This window comes from Xiphias gladius, chromosome 5 (genome assembly GCF_016859285.1).
Source record: "Xiphias gladius isolate SHS-SW01 ecotype Sanya breed wild chromosome 5, ASM1685928v1, whole genome shotgun sequence".
Classification (NCBI taxonomy): domain Eukaryota; kingdom Metazoa; phylum Chordata; class Actinopteri; order Istiophoriformes; family Xiphiidae; genus Xiphias; species Xiphias gladius.
Window position 1 is genome coordinate 11,165,683 of NC_053404.1, and position 22,191 is coordinate 11,187,873.

The window sequence follows — 22,191 nt, forward strand, 5'->3', positions numbered from 1 at the left end:
GCTTCTCCAACAGGATAATACTCCTAAACACACCTCAAAATCCAAAATAGACTACCACAGGAGGTGCAAGCAAAAGGTTTTGCGATGGCCCTCACAGTCCCGCGACCTAAACATCATCAAAAATCTGTGGATAGACCTCAAAAGAGCAGTGCATTCAGGACGGCCCAAGAATCTCACAGAACTAGAGGTGTTTTGCAAGAAGACTGGGCAAACATCCCTCAAACAAGAACTGAAAGACTCTTAGCTGGCTACAAAAATCATTTAAAAATTTGTGATACTTACCAAAGGGGGTGTTACTAAGTACTGACCATGCAGGGTGCCCAAACTTTTGTTTCGGGGCCCTTTTCCTTTATGGCTATTTTGAAACTAAAAAGTAAAAACTAAAGATGAAAAAAAAACTGAAGAAAAAAAGCTAGAAAACTGAAGAAAATAAATAGAAAAAACTAAAAGATGGACATGAAAAGGTAATTTTGCTTAAAATACTAAAGAAATGTGATTTTTAACTTTTATTCCTTTTGGAAATCAGTTCATCTTTTACTCACTTTGCTATTCACAGTAAAAGAAATTTTGACCAGGGGTGCCCAAACTGTGTCATGCCACTTCATGGCATGGCTTGGCATTTATATTATATTTATATTTATATATACAAATTTTATATACATTTTAACACACACCAAATACTGTACTTCTGTTTACCATGCCAGCTAGAATCAGTCCAGTGTAGAAATATATGGATGTGGTAAATACCGCTAGAAGGTCACAGGCCAGGATTATTCAAATTGTTAACTTTAGCAAATATGACTACATAGCGGATGTTCAGTGGTTCACATTAAAATGCATGTGCTTATTATGGTTCAGCGCTCATGCTTGGAGGTTTAAATAACACACATCTGGCCTGTTAAACTGCAGTTTTACTTGCTTTATCTGTAAGCTTTAGTTCAGGAAACAAACATATTTTTTTAAATATAGCTACAACATCCCGGCTGCCAGTGGACTACGACAACAGAGGCAAGGTAGAGGAAACTCAAATGTGACAGACTTTAATCGGGTGAACTACAAGCAGAAGAGGGATGAGAGGAGGACAGAGTAGCTGTCACTGTCATAGGAAGAATAGGAAGGGAGGGAAGAAATAGGAATAGGAAGAAAAGAAAATTGTTGAGTATGTACAGTCCCAGTACAAATCAAGTCTTCCCTTTGGTTGCATCTTGCTTGCTCATAGGGGAATGTTGGGTTTCTATAAATTTAACTATAAAGAGTACAGTCTAGACCTGCTCTATATGAAAAGTGCCCAGAGATAACCTCTGTTAATATTTGTCGCTATATAAATCAAATTGAATTGAAATTGAATTCTATTGTGGGTAAGTAAATAGCTCCAGTGAGGATCTTGGGGTCATTCTAAGGTTTCATGTTAGCAATCTTCTGGTCACAAGCACATTTCTACAACCTTAAGGCAACTGCTCACATACACTGTACGTTGGAGTAAAGCTTATTAAAAGCTTCATGCTCCAGTAATTCTGGTGTTTATGCTTATGCTCTGCTGCTGAGTCACTTGCTGTATGACCCTGCATTCACATCCATGGCTCTGACGTGAATAAAAATATGATCTCTTGGTTTTTTGACTTAGTCACCCACCTTTTACTATTTCAAAAAGACTGCGTACAGTAGGTATTAACATTTCAGCCAGGGTTATTTAGCTTGTTACAAGAGAGTATGTGCATTTGCACTCTTTAATAATCCCATCAAGCCTGCATTTCGGAAGAGGGAATATTTATGTAGTTATTTTCAGCAGCAGCCTACAAAAATGCCGTAAGCAGGTCAGCATGACATGCCTTGATATGTATCAACAATGTTTGATGGATTTTCCCAGCCTGGGACTTCTCAAAGCCTGCCAGGGAGTTATGATTGCTAGTATTCTGGTCCTTCTATCCATGTCACATGCTGGAGTTACAATGGTCTTGTGCTGCACATGTGTATATGTGTGGGTATTGTCTGCCGTGACATTCAGTACTATTGTTTGTTTGGAGACAGATTATAGCTCCCCAGCCTGAATGTTTGCAGTACAGGTTCCTTTATTCTGTGGGCTTCACTGCACACTATATGATCTCATCCTTCAACCAAATGTCAGCTTTCAAAACCTTATAAATGGTCAATGAATCATAAGTGTATGTTAACAGCCATTGTGAATGGATTCATGGGTGTTTTGTCAGAGAAATCTGTAACAGTGATTCAGTTGGACAGGCAAAAATTTGTACTATTACTATTACCAACCAGTCAAGTGTATACCCACTGGAGATGACAAGATATAAGCAAACCTCAGCCACCAGGGGGCCTCCAAAATATAACCTTCCATTTGGTTGTTCTTGTTTTCATAATTTATGTAAAGACACAATCCCTGATTTCGTTATATCCCAAATTTGGTGCATGTTTCCAGATACAAATATCTGCACCAAAAAGAAAAAATTAACAAATTTTAGGGTGTTTTTAAATTTGGTGGGTTGTGGCTTGTGGTGTAATAATAAAATTTTTAGGAATTTATATCCAAAATGTGGTGATTTTGGGGCACTACAGAACTGCTTAAATATGTTAACATGTACTTAAACTATAGTAATTCTACTGCATTTCGAAATACAGTCAATGATTTGTAGAAAAAGCAGCAGGTTAAAAATAGTTACATTTAAGTCACTACATTTTATGATGGTATTTGAATATTTGCGTTCTCTCCAATGCATTATTATATGACATAACAATGGCAAATTGTAAATCAGTCCAACAATTAACACTAAGAATAAGTCATTTTGAAAGCAAAGAGTGCCTTCCTTTTAAACCTACCTCTAGGGAAAAAAATGTTTCACTGAGCATACTGATGCTATAAAGACAGTGACATATTCTGTTTCAGGGAGGCAGCAGGTGCATCAGATGTACTTACCTAAGAGAACCTGCTTTTGCATCTGCGACATTCAACATTCTGTCACTCTTCAGTGATCCATGATCTATATTAATCTACATACAGTGTATAAATCCAGCCTTTTTAATAGTGGAAATATAAGCTTTAAGGCCAGACCACTTCCTCTGATAATTAGAAAACTGCAGTTGTAGGTGTATAATCACTTCTGACACAAAACGTGCCATTGACCAATGGGACTGCCCTACCTCTTTCTGTCACAGTGCAACCAGGAACTCAAGGAAACGGACGCAAATGCAGACACACACAAATGCAGGTCAATGCAATGAAGATACTTTAATAATCAAAATAAACACACTCACAGATTAGTCAACAGGCAGCGCATGAACAGAAGACAGTACTCCACACAGGTTGCAAGCACAAAAGGAAATCACTGGGGAGCAAACGCAGGAACAAAACAGGAGTCTTTACACAAGGAACACGAGGGATCATACACGGACAAACTGAAAAGGAGTGAAGGGAACACAGAGACTTAAATATACAAGGGAGGCAGGGGTAACTGGGAACAATTGAAACACATCAGGGCGGGGCAGACTATCACAGAAGTGGAAAAAACAAAGACAGGAAGGAAAACCATAAACACACAAAAAAAGGTACTTTCAAAATAAAACAGGAAAAAATGACAGAGTTCAGGCGTAAAGTCGTTCAGAGGGGGAGACCATGACACTTTCAAATTCAACATTTCTGGAGTGAATGTTTCCTTTTTTATCTTGACAGAACCAGTGCACCTTTTATGGCTCTTTGTATCCTATAATTGATTCTACTTCTTTGGGTGACCATTGTCAACTCAGAAAGTCAGAAAATGTTCAGATTCAACCTTCACCTTTATGGACTACATTCCTCACAGAAATGGTAAATTTGGATGCCTTGCCAACTTTTTTGTAATTTGAAAATACGTTCATATGCATGTGTTAAGACATAAAGAGCATGATTTTCAACAGTAAAAAAAAAAGACTGACTTCTTTTAAGTTGAATCATACATGATTAACCCTATAAAATGCAAGTGGTTATAAAGCAGTGAGTCAGATGTTGAACATGCCCATAAATAATGTTCTGTTATTCCTCATTCATTGGAATATAATTAGTAAAGTGCATGATTTGTTACAATTTATTCATGTATCAAAGTATTACAGGCCTGTGATACCACAGACCTCTGGGTCAGACTATTGATTTTGGATTTAAGATCCTGCTTTTAATCATACAATAATGTGTGTGATAAGCCCTCTGCTGTCTATCTCATATTGCTAAGATTAGCACTATATTTCTCTCCTTCCACTAAGGTCGGCTTGTTCAGTCTTCAGTGGCTCTGCTTATTCCATTTGAACATACTTTGTCTTGTGTTTGTCAGTGACAAGGTGAAGGTGAAGCCTCTGCCTACTCAGCATGACTAATTGCCCATGAGCGGCCATTGCATTATTGGAAACAAAGCTTCACAAAGCAAAGCAACACCAAACAAACATAGTAAGTCACTTCATGTATTGTGCTGTTATTCACAGTGGGAGTAAGGTGAAGAAAAAAGGAAAAAAGAGAAGTTTGTTTCACATTTTAATAATATTTACATTTCATTACTAGCTAGATGGATTTGGCATTTTTACATCTAATAAATGCATTCTCAGAAATCTCCAGGGTGGATAGGGCTTCAGTGATGGAAGAGAGTCATGAAGCCATCTCCTCTGTTACAGCTAATCAACAAGCACTAATTGTCCTCTGGGTTGAGTAATGAGTTAAAGCAGAAGCCAAGGAAAATCACTCTCATGATGGAAAACAACTGCTATATCTCCTGGATATACCATACACAACTACAGCAGTGGATGTTAGTACAGTATAGGGGTGCATGCAGGCAAAGAAAGATGGAGCCAGTTTACTCAGGTACTGCAAACTAGAGCAGATGTTCATCGAGAGTGATTTGCATTTGATCAAAAACAAAAAAGCAATACATGAACAAAGCAGTTTGTGGAAAGTAAAGTCTAACTGTCTGGACATCAGGAGGTGGCCTGTAGCTTTAAAGCTTCTCAAAGTATGAACATTGTTCTTCATCGTCTGGCCAGTTCCCATTTGAGGGTGTTTTCACATACTGTGCAATGCTTTTTAGATTAGCACTCATACTTTAAGATGCCTCTGGTAGCCTCTAACTAATTCTTTTCCCTTCCAGTGTTTAGAAACCACAACATATTGACAGTCTGGTCAATCTCTTTCCAGACTTTATTAGGCACACAGCACACAAGCCAGCTAAAACGTAAACGTAAATGAAATGGCTTCAACTCATTTTATCTTATATCATCTAGTCCAAAGATACATAACCACTACTTCCCACAAATCCATTTGCTACCTCAAAGGTCATTTTAATGATGCAAAATGCCACAAATTAAAGTTGAACTAATCAGTATTTTTTATACTAACAAAGGATATAATAAATGTTTGTGATGCGAAAGGAATCACTAATAATGAATAATAATAATAATAATCCACAGAGAATTATCACCAGACTCTTCAGGTTTCCGTAGTTATACAGATCTTTTTAGCGTTTTTTAGCTAACTGTTTTGGTGTTATGGCCCATAACTTTACTGGTTTGGTTCAGTCACCACTCTAATCAGTGTCAGCAGCTGTCAGCAGCTAAAAAGCTCTGATGAACCCACTGTATGTTACCTGCTCAGCACCAAACAGCAGACAAGTGAGGTTAGCAGCTAACTAGTAAATATAGTGGTGCATTTAGCCAGGTAGCCAGATCTCATTTGCTATATAAACTTTATAATGTGATAATACTATGTAAATGTTGTGTTGTCCCCAAATGGCCAAAAAGTCAAGTAATGCAACTTTAAAATATTTCATCATATGACTGTTTTTGTTTTATTAGCTTAGTTGCCAACTATGTGAAGTTTTCTATATTATAATACAAAATTTTATTTCAGAGCACTTTTCTGACACTAAGGTTATGCACCACTTATTATATATGCAACAAATTAGTGCAGCAGCATGTACACACATGAATACCAAGAATCATTTGCAATGATTTTTACCACATTAAAGGTCTATTATCATTGCTTTCCCACACTGGGGAACCAGTTGGTTTGTTACTGTATATCAAAGACTGTAAGACTTAGAGAATTTTAATATGTTAACAAAGTAACAAATAGAATAACAAGTCCTAGCATCAACACAAATACAGGTGACATTTGGTTAGGGACAAAAAGCCAGCAATCATTTTTTTTTAAAGCCAAAAGGCCTGATGTGCCAAATATGATTTCAGCCTCAATTTATTCCACATGTTCACAAAGAGTTCCTATCTTCCTCTGAGCAATGCATGTATGAATCCATATATACCCAATAAAAAGACACAAAGATGTTCACTTTACTCTGGATATGACGTGTATGGGATAATGCATATGTGGCTGCAGCTGTAGAAAGCTGTACAACATGACTCATATGGCTGGCTCTGTTCTCTCGTCAAAGGCTTCAGCCTGTTCTGGCATTGTTTGAAACCAACTCCTTGCTACCATGGTAACCAGAGCAGAAAGAGGATGGGATATAAATGAGAGATAGTGAGAGGGCATGACCCATACTACGTATGATACTCTTTCATGATATCGTGTTAAGTATTCTGGCTGAATGAACAATGGTCTGTGTGCGGTGATAATGACTCGACAAGTTGGGTTTAATTAGCACTTCCGTACTTACATCATTACTTCCATAAAGATACAATGCAATATAACTTACAGTATAACCATATATAGTAGGGATATCTTCACATCTTCTTAAAGGCACTAACTTGTACATAGGAAATTATTCTTTGAGACCTTTGCTATCCATGTTTGGACACTCTAACACCATATAGATCATGTAGGATTGTTCTGCAAAATATTGTTGGGGTTTAATTTAGTTTACCCATTTTCCTAAACTAGCTCATCCCCTTCGTGTGCTGATTTTCTTAATTTCCCAAATTTTCAACAACTCCTGGTGCATTGGTACCCTTAGTGTGGGATTTGCTTATTTTCACTGTTTTACGACATTTTTACGTTATGTTTTCAAACACGTCAACATGAAAGAAATAATCAGTTAACATCAAACCCACTGTTAATATAACAATATAATATATGTATAATATATAGATATGCAGAAGCTAAGATAGATGACATAACAGATGTTTGCCTGTTGTCATATTAATAATACTCAAATTTTACACATGCACAGCAGTCAGAATTGACTGATGATGATGAAATGCTTTTCAGAGCAAATGATTGAAAGATTTGATACTGTAAGAGCTTAAAGTGTGTGGGTGGGTGGGGGGGGTAACGGTCGTAATATTAAAGTCAACTGAGGTTGTTGAATAATGATATATTTAAGATTCACTTTAAGTCAAATGACCTCGCATCAGTGTGAGCATGCTAATGCTCAAATAGCCAAGTTCACATAAAAAGAAAGTAAAATAAGGCCAGGCAACAATCTTTCTTTGTTCAATGACAAACACACACATTGCAGCACAGCTATACTGTTTCGACTTTCGATCCTTTCATGTCGAAAAAATGGGGGAACATTGTTTTGACATGAGAGGATCGAAAGCCTTGTTACTTTTCTCTCCTTTGCACCTTACAAAGCTGCTACCAAAGCAGCCACATAGAAAAAAAAGAGGACAATGTGCTGTAGAGTGGTATTGATTTGCAATCAGACCTATGAGCCTGTCCAGTTATACAAAGAAGTTTCAGTCTCTCATTTCTCAGTTAGAGCTTATTATCTACATAAAACCTACATAAAGCATATACACCACTTTCCTGTCCTGTAGCATATCAGTGAAAGATGTGGCTTTCACGCGTCATTCATTACCTTTCCTACACATGGGAGTTCCCTTCATCTGTAACAGACAATTACAGCACTGCAACACAAAACACAAAACATGATTGAAAACTGGTATTTGGAGCATGACTGAGTTTGTATATATGGCTTTTTATATATGTACAATGTATATGCACAAAGCAAAGACCCTCCCAATTTGTCAAAAAGACACAGCTTGTGATTTGAAAATGTTTAAAATTTAGCAAAAAATTTGTGTTTTGTGGGACTTAATGAATTTGCTTCATAAACATACAGTGAGGAATTGAAAAAGAAGAGAGACTTGAGGGAAATAACAGCGAGAACTGGAGTTCAGAGTTCAGACAGAGGCTGAGCTGAACACAGCTGACCTCACACAGGCACATTGGTGTGTTATTGCTAGCTGGCTTACAGTTAAGGTAAAGTTGGTATGTGGGCTGTTTGGCGTTACAATTCATGCAAATGAGTTAAGGAATGCACCTTTAAAGGAATAGTTAAAAATTTTTGGGAAATACGCTTCTTTGCTTTCTTTCCAGAGGTTAGAAAAGAACATTTAAATCACTCTCATGTCTGTTAGCTTACCAAAAAAAACTGGAAGCCAGGGGAAACAGCTACCCTGGCTCTGTCTGAAGGTTACAAAATCCCCCCTACCATCACCTCTAAACCTCATCAGTCAACGTGTTATATTGTGTAGAGGTGTCATTAGGCAAATTTTTTTTAGATAGCTGTTTCCCTTGGCTTCCAATCTTTATGCTAGCCTAAGGGGAAAAAAGGGAATATTCATATTTCAGAGTTATTCCTTTAAAAGTTTAACAGATTGGATGCCCCATTTCAACAAAACAAATATTTTAACTTACCCTTCATCCCACTATGTCGATCATTTTCATAAGGAGTACTTTTTGCCAAAGAAATAGTCCTTATGAAAAACGATTCACAGGGATGTCTATGGCTTATACATAGTAACAAGGACACTATATCTATAGTGACATTTTCCTGTTGAACTTTGTAAATATATTTTTTAAAGCTTTCAACACCACAAACAAAATTCCATTCATTTGTACTGGGGCATCTGGATCATTCTGAGAGACAGATATCTTAAAACTGGGGCAAAAAAACCAAACCTATCTGCGTGGATAGATACCAGCAGAGTTCAGTGAGAAAATGTTTTTGTCTGTAATTTGGGTGAACCAACCCTTTAACAAATGGAGCAGTAAGAGAGTCGATGTTTCAGTTAGCCTACAGCTCCAAAACACCCATTACTTTATGAGTCATGTCACCTAATCCAGATGGTGTCTCCTAAGTCACATTTCCTGTTTTATCTCATCAGTCACACTGCTGCCAAAAAGCTTTGTTTCTTACTCTCAATCACACAAAAACATATTTCTATAAGTATGTCTGTGGCGCAGATATCTGTCTTCTCATATCTGGTCAGAGCAGACAGTGTTCAGTGGAAAAAAAACGTTTTTTTCACAAAGTCAGCTGCTGCTAGCCGTAGAGCATCATCCTCAGACACACTGACAGGAGCTCAAATCAGATGAATGACACTTCCCATTGGGAGGCAGGAGAGGGTGAATGCTGAAGATTGCTCTGTATAGCAATTTTATACAGTTAACTTCCTGAGATGCTTTAAAAAGTTACTTTAAAGTTGAAATTGTAGAGTGAATAACAGGGATTTGGAGTATGAAATAACTCTCCCACACTGTGATTACTGTTTCTTTACATGGCCACATTGTGGTTTGTGTGAGGTTAATATAAACTTGTAACATTGGTACCATGATTTTGACATGTCTTACAAGAAGTCATCTGATGTTTTTTTAAACTAAAGCACAGACTGTGAATCTCAATAGGAATGACAAGTAAATGAATTGCTTGGTCTGTCTGGTAAAATGGCTGACATGATTGTCCTCTAGTAGACTTGAGTCCATTTTGGATTGGCTGCCAAGTAAAGCAGGGCTTGCTGTTTTGTGGTCATTTTTCACTCTTGCCTTCTCTTGTCTCCTGACTAAACATCCCCTCCACCAGTTCACATTATTAGCCTGCAGCTGTCTACCCCAGACAGGGACTGACGCTTACATATTTCAGCATTTTTCACAACAGTGCATGTTTCCAGTCCTACTGGTAGACAGTTCCTCTGTGACCAGGAGCCTGAGGCTTGAAGATATTAGACTTGATTCTCCTCTTTCCCACTCCCACTCATTCTTTCCATTCTGTAATACACCTTGAGACAGGGTGCCTATTCATGTGCAACTTGCCCCATCCAGAGATGCATTCCTTATAGTGTGCCACATTTTAAAGGTCGTATAAACTCCCTGCAGAGGTACACTAACACCCCTCAACATGTTTGCCATATAATGTAAAACATACTATACAATTTAAAGAGAATGTGGATGAAAAAAAAAAGTTTCTTTTTGTTTTTTACTCATTTAATTCCCAAAGGATCATGTGTAGTTTCCCTAAACCATAATACACCTACGATTTTTATCAACATCTGAAAGTTGTGATTTTATAACCTTTACTCGAGTTCAGCAAACAGTAGTCTGCAGTCTGAAAGATTAATTGACAGTCTTGATAGCTGCTGTATATTCCACCTACAAGTCTACTGAGGAATAATTACTGTAATTCTAACAAACTTACTAAAGTTTTTGGATTGGTGTAGAGCTGTATAAACAGTCATTGCACTTAGACATTTTGAAAGCTCAAGGAAAGAGATTAATCAACACTGAGCCAGGAGACAAATTCACAACATAACTCAGCATTTCTTCTAGACATATCAGAACCAAAACACCAATTTTTCATTTCTTATGTACAGAAGTTTTACAACATAAGTTTCCTCTCTCTTTTCACTCTCTTTTAAATACACACTCACACACACAGTTTGGCAGGAATTACCATGCAAGCATAAGTGGAAAATGGCCTTCATACTCCTCTTTGGGTTGGGGTAATGGGGTAGGGGGAGATGGTTTTTAAAGAGGAGGCCCCTGAAGATGTCTGACATGTTTCTGCAGGACCGCAGGCCACTGGTTGGCGCAAAGCACAGGCTTGTGGTGGGCTGTTTGTCTGCGTGAAGCTGGCATGGCCTCATGTTTCCCTGCATCTGTTCCCCATTAGCAGAGCCGAGAGTATAAAGCAGGAAGCATACAGGGGCTTGGAACAGTCTAGTTCTTGCCTGGATCATGGGGTTTACTATCTGGCTAAGCGTGCTCTGCCTGCAGGCGAGCCTGCTGTCACACGCCCTTGACTGCTCAGGAGGGACTCAGGGAGAGCTGTGCATCAGTGGACAGACAAACGGGCAGGTAAGAGATGCACTTCTATCGGATATTATAGTTAGGGAAGGACAAGGGTGTTTCTTTATCTATCAGTCATCATCTGTTGAGACCCTACAGGGATAAGTGCAGCCTGTTTGAGTCTATTTAAATGTTGTTTGCTTGGCCCAAACTACAAAATAACTAACGCTTCTCAAAAATAAAAGTGAAAATAATCTGAATTATCAGCATTTTCTCCTGCAAGAATACAAAAAACCCTTAATGCAATGTAAGCTGGTGGCAAAAAGTGGCGATACATCTCTAATGTTAAATCAGTTTGATTGTGATTTTAAGGAAATTGTATGTTTAAATTTTTGAAAATTACAGTGAATGTAAAAAATAGTTGAGATGTTTTTGTCAGCCTCTTTTGTAACTCCAATCTCCATCTCCACTTACGCAAAATTTTAAAGTCTCTCAAACTCATCAAGATGTCCTCAGGATTTCCTCAATGTAATTGGTATAGATTTAATAAGGGAAATCCTTCAGGAAACTACTTACCTTCTCATGAAACAAATAACAAATTTATACTTTCATTTTAAGTTTAAATGACCAGTCACATACTCATTTAGATAGTTTTTGCTCAGACACACTGTGGTCAGTGTTTCTACATTAGCTTGGGTCAGAGGAAGCCAGTAACTCTGCTGGAATGTAAATTCCTTCTGACTCCTTTGAAAGAGGCTGTTGTGACGATAATAGTGGTCAAGTGTGTTTCAGGATGGCAGCAGACGTGTACAGTCTAACCCTGACCTGTGGGACATATAATTTTTTTTTCTAACAGAAACAAAGTCTCATTGTAATGGTTTTTACAGCCGTAATGCCAATGCACTAAAAATATACCCCTCTGTGGAACAAAATCCTTCATATCCCCTTTTTGGCTTTTCATGTGGCTACCGGCTGTTATACTTTAAACTTGTGGTCAGCATTTTTCTGTGGACAGTCGTCATGTTCTGTCTAAAGTAATCATCCTCATCTGGACAATGGATTTGACAGCTGCAGGAGGAGAATTTTCACCCACACATGATAGAGTTTGAGTTAGGAATTATGTTAAATCTGAGGGAGTTTGTGCCACATATGTGCTTTGCTGTAGCAGTTATTTGTATTGTAATTACAGCATGCACAATTATAAGCTTTAAATGTGGTGGGAACTAACTAATACCAGAGGCAGCATCTTTTAAGGGGCTAAATTTGCTCTGTTTGGTTTAGTGTTCTTGGGTTTGCCTGTTCCACCAAGGTCACTTGTGTCTGTAATAGCATGGAATACATTAAATGAGTAATTTATGGGAGTCGTCAAAACACAATGTGCACAACAGCAAAAAACCAAATGGACTGTGATAGGTTTTGATGGATATCCTGAACACACCCATACACATATAGCTTGATTTTATGGGGTCATCAAGGCCCAGAAGATCGCACCTTTAGCCTCTTCCAGAAATGTTGCTGCTGTTTGGTGACTTGGGTGTTTAAGAATTTTTTTGTTTGTGTGTGTGTGTGTGTGTGTGTGTGTGTGTGTGTGTGTGTGTGTGTGTGTGTGTGTGTGTGTGTGTGTGTGTGTGTGTGTGTGTGTGTGTGTGTGTGTGTGTGTGTGTGTGACATCTTGTTAGACATGACTATATGAACTGGTTTGTCTGGGTCAGTGGACTATTTTCACAACACTGAAACTAAATAAAGGAGGAATTAGGAATTTTAGGAATATTCCTGTCTTTCTATTAAAGAATTCATAACTCACTGTGATTAGATTAATTATGCTGTAACATAAATCTACTTTTGTACTTAAAAGGATAAATACACTAAGTGTTGAATCGTTGACCATCTCCTCTTCCTCTTCTCAGTATGATGATCAGAAGCAGCAGAGGGTGCTGCCCTTGACTGACGGACAGGTATGTGCCACCACTTACACTTATCCTTCACAAATATTTTGATGTTAATGTAGTCGTCTTTATTTTCAACAGAATGGAAAAAGAGAAAGGGTAGGAAGTTATTATATAATACTGGAAACAATCTTTTTACTTCCACACTTTGATAACTTGGGGGGAAAAAATAAAAGCATTGATGGAGTCAAGGCCCTGTACTATATTTACCACAGAGTCCTAATTGGCAAACTCTAACCTATTGTTTCCCAAATCGACGGTCCATTTAATAAGAAAACAAGTGAATCAATAGCTGAGCTTCGTTTATGTGTGGATCAATGGGAAATGCAGGAAATGGTGGAGTAACTAACTATAATAATTTTGTAGTTCCCTTCCCTTATTGCTGCAGTTTGCAAATAAAACAAGGGAAACTGGATGTGAGGTGGACAGGACAGAGAAGGATAAAGCAAGATGAGACAGGACAGGATGAAAAAGGGCAGGGGCAAACTGAACAGAACAGAGAAAACAAAAATAATGTGCTCCACTCAGTATCCAACTCACATTGATACACTATATCACACAGAGAGACATGCAGCTGATGAGTTGTTGTTTCCCTCTGTGGTTGTGGAAGTGGTTGTGACTATCTCATCCTTGTAGGTTTTGTTCAGACATAGGAGACAGTTGGAGCGGAGGGGTCCCACCCACCTGAATCACTCAAGCCTGCCTGGGGCAGTCTCTGTCAAAGGCTTCCCTAACACTCTCATCCAGGTAAACCACTCTTGTTAGTCACACAGGAGTCAGACTGAGCAAATGTGGGGGAGGTGAGGACTGTTTTACAGCTGTGGCTGCTGCTGCACAAATACCATTGAAATTTTAGTCATACTGTATCATCTGTATGTGCTGAAATCCAAGAAGGATGCACGAAATCACATTACTTGCTCACTAAATTGATAAATGTACCACATAAGAGCATTTATTTTAGAATAATACTACACTAAGAGGGAGGCTATCATGTGATGGTCAAAAGAGTGGGCTGGGGTGTGTGTGTTTTCCAAATTCAATTTAGTGGATTCAAACTAAGCACAAATGTGTGTAGAGTACACATCCATGTATATGCTAATCCTTGTGTCTATGGTTTCTTAGGCTGATAGGTCCAGGCGACACTTGGTTCAATCTGCAAATAAAAAAAAGAAGCGCATATCCCGCGTCGGCTCCTTTTCCCTCCTTAGCAACAACAAGCAATCCAGCCCCCTACAAGTAAGTCCCCATGGCAACCCCTTAGCAGAGGAAGAGCTGGGGAAAAGAGGCCAGATGTTCAAGTAGAGCTATAAGGCCACTTTACTTTGTTTTATTGGATCAGTTTGGTGTACCAATATAATCTGTTTGTTTAAATGGATTTTTGATATCAGACAATGTGTTGTCAGTTTCACAATGGAAAATTTTTGTCATAACCTGCAAGTATATATCTTTCCTAAAAATGTCACATTTGTAAAGACCTAACACTGTTATGAATGGGTTTCCACTTCCAGGTCACCAGAGCAAGGAGACAAGTGAAGCCCGAGCCACCCAAGAAGGGGAAATCAGGTCGTTCTGGGGCTTTCTCTGTTCTGGTGAGTGATTATATAATGTTTATTCTCCTACACGAAAATTTACTACAGATGATGCATATTTACATTATGTCTTCTGTGCTCTCCAGGGAGATCCACAGAATGAAGATCAGAACAACAGATCTAAAAGAAGCATATAGAAGACAAGTGCAGCAAAATAAAATGTTCCTTCTCATTTTGGCATATCCCAACAAAGGGTGTGCACAGTAAAAATGTGTCCACATTTTAACCAAAACAAATGCACATAAACTGAAGATCGGAGGCAAAATATGACATTCGGAATAGGAGCTTTTATGTTTTTTTTTTCTACCATCACTGTTTCAGCTGTAAGCTAGCTTACATCTATCACCAGTCTGTACTTACAGATACTTTTATACACTACTTTAAGTTTCTAATATATTCCTGCATCTTATCACAAAAGATCCCGTATTATTATTCTAGTATGACAATTTTGTAACCTATTTAATCACAGATTTCTTATGAAGATTGGGGGTATATTTTTGCAGAAATATTTCTTGTGGTGTATCAGATTTCAAAAAAAGTTTAGTAGAGACATATGCGTTAAAAGTCTTAATGGTGAGCAACAGTTGTTCTCTATTGTTCTCTGTTGTTCTCCAAAGATATTAAATTGTATAACAGTTCTTGTAGCCACTCAGTCTTCACTAAATCTTTCCCAGGATAACAGGTTACATTTCCCACACAGGGGTCTGCAAAACTCTCTATAACTGATTCGTAATATTAAGTATCAGGAGATTGAAACACTACTAAGTCCCCAATTACAGGTGGCAATGCTACATGTATAGTGCATGGTTAGCAAAGATGGCAGCAGGATAAACCAAGAGGTACCTCTTTTCTAAGAGAGGGCCACTAATCCATTTACAATTCAGCAGCCAAGGATAAATAGCCTCCGTGTGTGAGAGAGAGAAAAAAAATCTAATGTAGTCCAGACCATCTGTTTCAGGAGTCAAACTTCGTCTATTTAAATATCTTGTGTCATTTTTAATTCATTTGGCCAAGAATGGAAATGTGGTATGGTCTGGACCAGAAGATTATTTTGAGTAATTTCCGCAGGACACTTACATCAGCATATGCAGAAAATCAGATCTGTGTGGGGTGCTCTGCATCTGGGTCTCTACCTATTTACAGCATATCAAATTAAACAAATCACCTAGTTACAACTCTGAGAAATACAGTACTTTACTGTGACAAATGCTTAAAATCTTACTCAGGCCCACCCAAATTGAAGCCACCAGAAAATCCCTACTAGTATCTGATGAGGAAAATGAGCCTTTGTAAAAGTGGAAGGCAATCTAAGTGAATAGGATGACTCATCCTCCGCTCATTTAGTGATCAGAGCTCTCTGCCCATGACGTAGGTATGCAGTACACACTGTCATTTTTATGGTTTTATAGACACAAACAGAGAGAAAAGGAAAAAATAACACAACAAAATGTTATTTATAAACTTGGTATTTTCCCTGAAGCACATAATTGGTGCTTAATATGCTTTAGCAGCTCACACTGGGAAAATATAGAGGTCTTGAGCTGGTCAGCCGTCATCAGATAACATCAGATAGCTGGTAATGAGCTGTCTTTGTCTCATCTTGGTGACAAACCACCACAAGATGCCATTCCGATTTCTCTGAGAGAGTGACACACATATAGAACAAGATCCTATTATTCCTTTTTAGAAACAACAAGAGAGACACGCCTCAACTCACTCCCCTGTCATGTCCAACACATACACACAAACACAAACACACACACATTCACACACACACACTGCTCTGACAGCTGCCAGCACGGTACAGTTGATTGACCGTACCATTGGGCTAATGCATCCTGAGAAACTCCCAGTTGATGACCTGATGGAAAAAGGCAGTGTGTCTGAGTGTGTATCAGCTACAGACCATGCACAAGCAAACACACACAGACAAATCTCCAGATGCAATACAACTACACAGACACTGTATAAATAGAAATCAGCCATAAAAACCTATTACGTCTGCTGTTGTAAATGTCGGATCAAGATTCAGTCTTCAATCTTAACATGTGGCAGCATGTGTGGTTAACACAAAGGGAATCCTCATAGCTGTGTTTCAGTCATTGCGGTTGTGTAATGGTGTGTGGCATTGTTTCCGCTCTGCTTTGGGTTCATTCATCTCCTTTAGGATGATAGGCACTACTACAAAATAATTTGGGAGCCTTCAATCTATAGGATCGTGGTAGGAAATGGTGCAAGCGATGTGATGTGTCAGAATTTCCCATAAAAGCAAAGTCAGGTTCATGTGTAGTTAATGTCTTACAATCAACATCCTCTTTAAGCAGTAGAAACCACTGCCTAAGTATTAGTTTCTTGCTGACAACATGCAATGTGGGAAAAGAAAGTAACAAACAAGTTCTACATTAGGAGTCGATAGAGGTTTGTCCTTAAGGAAGGTATGTTTTACTCTGAGACAGGAACTACACTTAAATCTTTTTGTTTGTTACTTAAAGGATCATTCAAATTTATCCAGCATAGGTCTAATTTTTGTGGCTTTGGCCATTTTTTGTAATGTTAATAATAACGATGGACTCACCAAGATAACTGTTTAATCTTGGACCACGACAGCCTTGCTAAAAAAAAGTTTGCCAAGTAAACATGAGCAGTCAGATGATCATCTAGGTTATAAACAAACCCTTAGCAAAACTCTGCCTGGTTCCAGATTTCAAAATCACCGTCCACAGATAATTTGTTCAGAGATTCATACACATCTGCTGTTTTGTGCATTGAAGGCTGATTCCCCTGTTTAGAGAAACAAAAATACCAAAAAATATCACAGCTTAGTAGTGTTAGACTTGAAGAAAATGAAGATCTCATATTCCTAATCAGCTACCCAGCAGGTGTAATGAAAAATAGTGACAACGCAATGATGAGAAGTGTGGATAATATAACCCAGCTTTACAAGTTGTTGTAAGTCAAAATTTGACATTTTGGAGGATATTCTTATTAGTTTTTCTGCCAAGAGTTAAATGAAAAGACTGATACCATTTTCACATCTGTACGCTAAATATGAAGCTACCAGCAGCTGGCTATCTTAGATTAGCATAAACAGTGGAAGCAGGTAAACTTTTTCTCCCTCTTCCCAGTCTTTGTTAGCTAAATTAGCCAGATGCTGATAGCTTCATATTTAGCATACAGACATGATAGCAGTGTCATTCTTTTCATTTAACTCTCAGCAAGAGAACAAATAAGTACATCTCCTAAAATGTCAAAAAATGTGAAAGACGTTAACTGCTCCTTGCAGCCGCCACAGCAGCTTCTGTGTTGACATACAGTATCCAAATAAAGTGAGTTTGACAATCTGGCCAAATTTATGGCTTGTTTACAACTTGTTTTATAGTCTTGTTTTATAGTCTTAATAGCTTGAATCAAGTTTACAGTCAACACAAGGTATTCCCTGCTCAGTATTCCTGAAATGGCTCTCATCATCTATTCTCTGTTTCCACTGATCTTAGACTGTGACCACGCTTTCTGGCTGACTTTGGCTCCTTCTTTTCATCTCCTGCCACTTCCCATCAGATCAGATACAGGGCGTTGTCTTTCTTCCCTCACCTCATGTCACTCCTCTCTGGCCTGACATCACCTCCCTCAAACAGCCTTCCTAACTCTGCCTGTCAAACCTTCCTCTAACTGCTCTCACAGCCGCCCAGCCCAGTCACATCCCTCTGGTCCCAGATAGGAAAAGGCAGGGAGAGAGAGAAACAGAGATGTATGTGTAATAGGTGTGACTCCTCAGTGACAGTGTTGTGATGTCAGCTAAATATATCAGCCTGCTGACCTTTCAAAATGTATGGAAGCAGGAGGGTTATTTATGGGCCAATGCAGAATTCATTGACTTTTGCAGGCCCTGTCAGCTACTTATTATGAACAAAGCTTTCATCTGCACATCCAGAGGCAGTCTGCGACCTGAAATCCCTTCATTTTGTCACTAAAAACAAATGTCAACCAAATGTTTCAAACTGCTGAAATCTAATTTAGATCAAACTAAGTGGTCACAGTCTCTTATGACTTTCATAACCTGCAGTTAATGCAAAATGTTGATGCTACAGTCATACAGTATACCATGTAGGTAGTAGGCTACTAATTACCAATATATTATAGGCCTCAATGATGTAACTAATTGATTCTGTTGGATACAAATTAATCATCAACATAAAATGTCAGTAATTAAGAAATAGCTGTAATGGTTTAAAGGATTAGTTAAACAGCGAGATACATTTTTTGAAGAGGGTTAGATGAGTAAACTTATACCATGTCTATATACTAAATAGGATGCTAGAAGAAGGAGATGATTAGCTTAGCTTAGCTTGAAGAAGCAAGAGGGAACTACAGTTTCTGCCAGATGCAACCTCATAGCAATGACAAGACTCCAAGAAGTCACTGGTCCTGGCCAAGAAATACTTAACTAACTCCCAATAAAAATGCAAATTGTTGCTTTTACTCTTTTTTTTTTTTTTTTTTACTGATTTAAACAAATAAAACATAACATATTGTTTAGTGAGTTTGAGAAATGCTAGTAGTTGAATTTTGTTATCTTCGGACAAAACCCAGCTAGCTAGTTTACCCTTGTTCCCATTCTTTATGCTAAACTAAGCTAACTGTCTCTTGGCTCCAGATTCAAATTGAAAGGACAGACATGACAGTGTTATCTTCAAGAAAGTTGAATAAGCATATTTCCCAAAATGTTGAACTATTAAATAAAACTGAATTCACCCAATTGATATGGAGTGAATGTGGAGCTTTTGGGGCCCCTGGCTGTCTGGGGCCTCAGGACAGTTGCCCACTTTACTGGGTCAGTATACTGCCCTGGCTTTAATTTGAAAATGATTCACTGTCATAAAAGCTCAGGAACGGACAAAACAGTGTTGGTTTAAGTTTTATCACTAGGCATTTTTCAGTTCATCTAATGTGATTAAAAGGGTTTCTCAAGAGAAACCTAGTAGAAGCATCTAAATAAAAAAATGTGTTTTACAAGGTGTCCACATGCCAACGTAAGCATGTTGGTTGCTATAGTCTTCACAGCCCCAGCACCAGGAGTCTCCACATCCTTCACCATTATGCCTATCAGCTGGGGGCGAATTTTTCCACAGAAAATTTGAAAATTGATATAAAAGCGCTGAGAGGGGCAGAGCTGAGAGAAAAATGCAAGATTTTGTCAGTTCCGTCTCTTGGCAATTCATCTGCATAGTTCTCCCTGAAGCTGATGGATGCCTGCTAAGTCACTGCCATAGGCCAATCTCTGCCATGCTCACTATATTAAAGCAGAAAATACTGCTGGGATTGACCCGCTGCCCACTATACAGGTCCACGGAAAGATGATTTATTAAGAAGGGAATACTTGCAGACAGGGTGAATCAATTTCACACATATAGATTACAATAGGATGGCAGAGAGAACTGATGATGAACATGAGAGAGAAGCATTTCTAAATATATATATATCCCTGATATATATATATTGTGGAATAAGGACTCAAAGAATCATATAAAATTGCTGGCAACTATAAGCTAAGGCACTCTCCGATAAATCAGAATTCAAGGCTTGGTGTAATTTAATTGCATAAACAGGATCAAGGATTAAGAGGGAGAAATAGAGAGGAAAAAAAATTAAAGTATGCAAGGCAGGTTTGTGTCAGCCTGAGCCAAATGGCTGAAACGGGAGTTTTCTCTCTCTCATTCTCCTTTCTCTTTGGTGTAACACAAAGGTTGTTGCGGGTAGTGAAGTGGACAGGGCTGTCAGTGGAGAGAGGAGCTGAAAAGGCAGCACAAGGAGTCAGGAAAGCAAGGGTGGAATTCCATTCAGCCTGAAAAATTTAAGATTTAGCGAAGTTGAAAACTTCTACTTCTACTTTGAAAACCATGTCCCCTCAGACCTGAAGAATCAGTAGGGAGGGAGGGATGAGCAGGCTGGAAAAGTCTAATATGGGCTTGGGTGGTACAAAATGTTGGCTGGAAATAACACGTCTGCCCTCCAACCACCACCTCATTGACTCTGTAACCATTTGTGAAAATTACAAAGGCTCTAAACTGGCACAATTATGTTCTGCGGATGAAAACAAGGGTGGAAAGGAACATTACATTCCTCCGTTACATTCCTCAAGGGCAGCAGAGAAATGGACTGTCTGGGCTGTGAAAATGCTATGGATAAGTAAAAAAGGAGCAACTTAACACATTAGGTCATTGTCTCTAAGTCTATAAACCACTCCAAGGACCTTTGGCGAAAAGAAAAGAGAAAACTACTTTTAGCATGTAGGCAGAAAAGAAACCTGCTTACCCAGATAGACTTGCATGTAGAAGACAATTAAAAAAAGCAAAATGGCACAAAATGACTTCTCATTACGGGGAATGATTAAGTCTTGCAAGAGAGTACAGATTGCTGATAGAAATCCTCTATGCCTTTTCATTAAAATTAGCTTCTCTTTATCACTCAGTCTATAACTGCCTCCATATCTATATCACATCCTTATCTCTCTGTTATCTGTTGTCTGTATAAGGCTTTGCATAGAAAGTGCATCAAAAGAAAACGTCAGTCAGCGTCACTGATGTACAATACAGAATTGAATAACAAATAGAGGATAGACATGAAGGGCTGTGGAAGCAGGAGTTGAAAGTGAAGAATGCATAAGAAAAGAAAAAAAGGGGAGAAAAAAAACTTTTTGTGGCTATTATCCCCACAGCTTGTAAACTCCCCAAAGTTCAATGCCAGGTCCATAAGATCTAGTGGGTGCCAGCCAGGGCAGAAACATATTAATATTTAATTTGAGGCTAAATCTCTATCTGAACATTATGGAGAGAGGGAGAGGGAAGGCTTGTTGGCCTTGGAATGAGGTCTCACATTGAATTTTGAAGTCATAAATGGATGTTTTAAAACAGCAGAGCAGTTAACTTTAGAGCTCCTGAGAAGACAATAAGTAATTTGGTCACACATACTGCAACTACACCAGGGCCTCTCTGGATCAAAGATCTCCCTGCATTTCTATACACTTTGCCAATACTAGGATTTCTTGTTTGAGACCATCTACAGGGAAATATTACACTTAAAAATGTGCAAAATTGTATCTATATTTGCATAAGGCTTCTAGTGTAATTTCAGCACACATAGCTTCATTATAATGTTGCTGCCTATTTATTTATTCTGTTTAGTGACTATTTCCACACACAGCTCATCCTGGTAGTGGTGCCATTGCTGTGGTTGTCAATGAAAAAATAAACACACACAAGAGCATAAATGACACTGGTACCTCACTGGTTCATCTCTGAGTGCAGCTAACCAGATTCCTCTTTTCCTGCTGTTTCTAATTCTTTGGGTTGTAGTCACCTGATATTAACTCAGTTGTAATAAACCCAAAGCATGCTAGAGATTGCCCTCTTGTGTTTATATTCTACAATGCAACATCTCTGAACATCAACAGCAGAGTAATGACAGATTGATTAGTACACTTTTTAATCGTGATTGGAGTCTAGCTCAGAAGAAGAAACTCTGAAAGACTTGAAAAGGATCAACTGCATTTCAGAGCACAGAACCTTGATTGATTGCTGTAGTCATGTTTACAAAGACCAGACATAACTCTGCCCCTGCTATCCAAAAGATTCTGGAAAAGTTCACTTTAAAGATCCCACAACTACAA

The 22,191-nt window shown here is 38.4% G+C and overlaps 1 protein-coding gene across 1 annotated transcript; it reads left to right on the plus strand.

Moving 5' to 3' along the window:
• The first annotated feature begins 10,937 nt into the window (after positions 1-10,937).
• On the plus strand, positions 10,938-15,142 carry si:dkey-12l12.1. The gene is made up of 6 exons (XM_040127345.1): positions 10,938-11,059; positions 12,898-12,945; positions 13,573-13,683; positions 14,059-14,172; positions 14,445-14,525; positions 14,612-15,142. Exons 1-6 carry the CDS (start codon positions 10,940-10,942, stop codon positions 14,660-14,662), a joined length of 525 nt encoding a protein of 174 aa, XP_039983279.1. The 5' UTR covers positions 10,938-10,939; the 3' UTR covers positions 14,663-15,142.
• Positions 15,143-22,191: the final 7,049 nt, after the last annotated feature.

What these genes read in the sequence shown, in the direction of transcription:
- si:dkey-12l12.1 (XM_040127345.1), top strand. Translation starts at nt 10,940, where the DNA reads ATGGGGTTTACTATCTGGCTAAGCGTGCTCTGCCTGCAGGCGAGCCTG. An exon ending in GTGGACAGACAAACGGGCAG is followed by an intron (nt 11,060 to 12,897) that starts GTAAGAGATGCA and finishes TCCTCTTCTCAG; the next exon opens with TATGATGATCAGAAGCAGCA. An exon ending in TCCCTAACACTCTCATCCAG is followed by an intron (nt 13,684 to 14,058) that starts GTAAACCACTCT and finishes ATGGTTTCTTAG; the next exon opens with GCTGATAGGTCCAGGCGACA.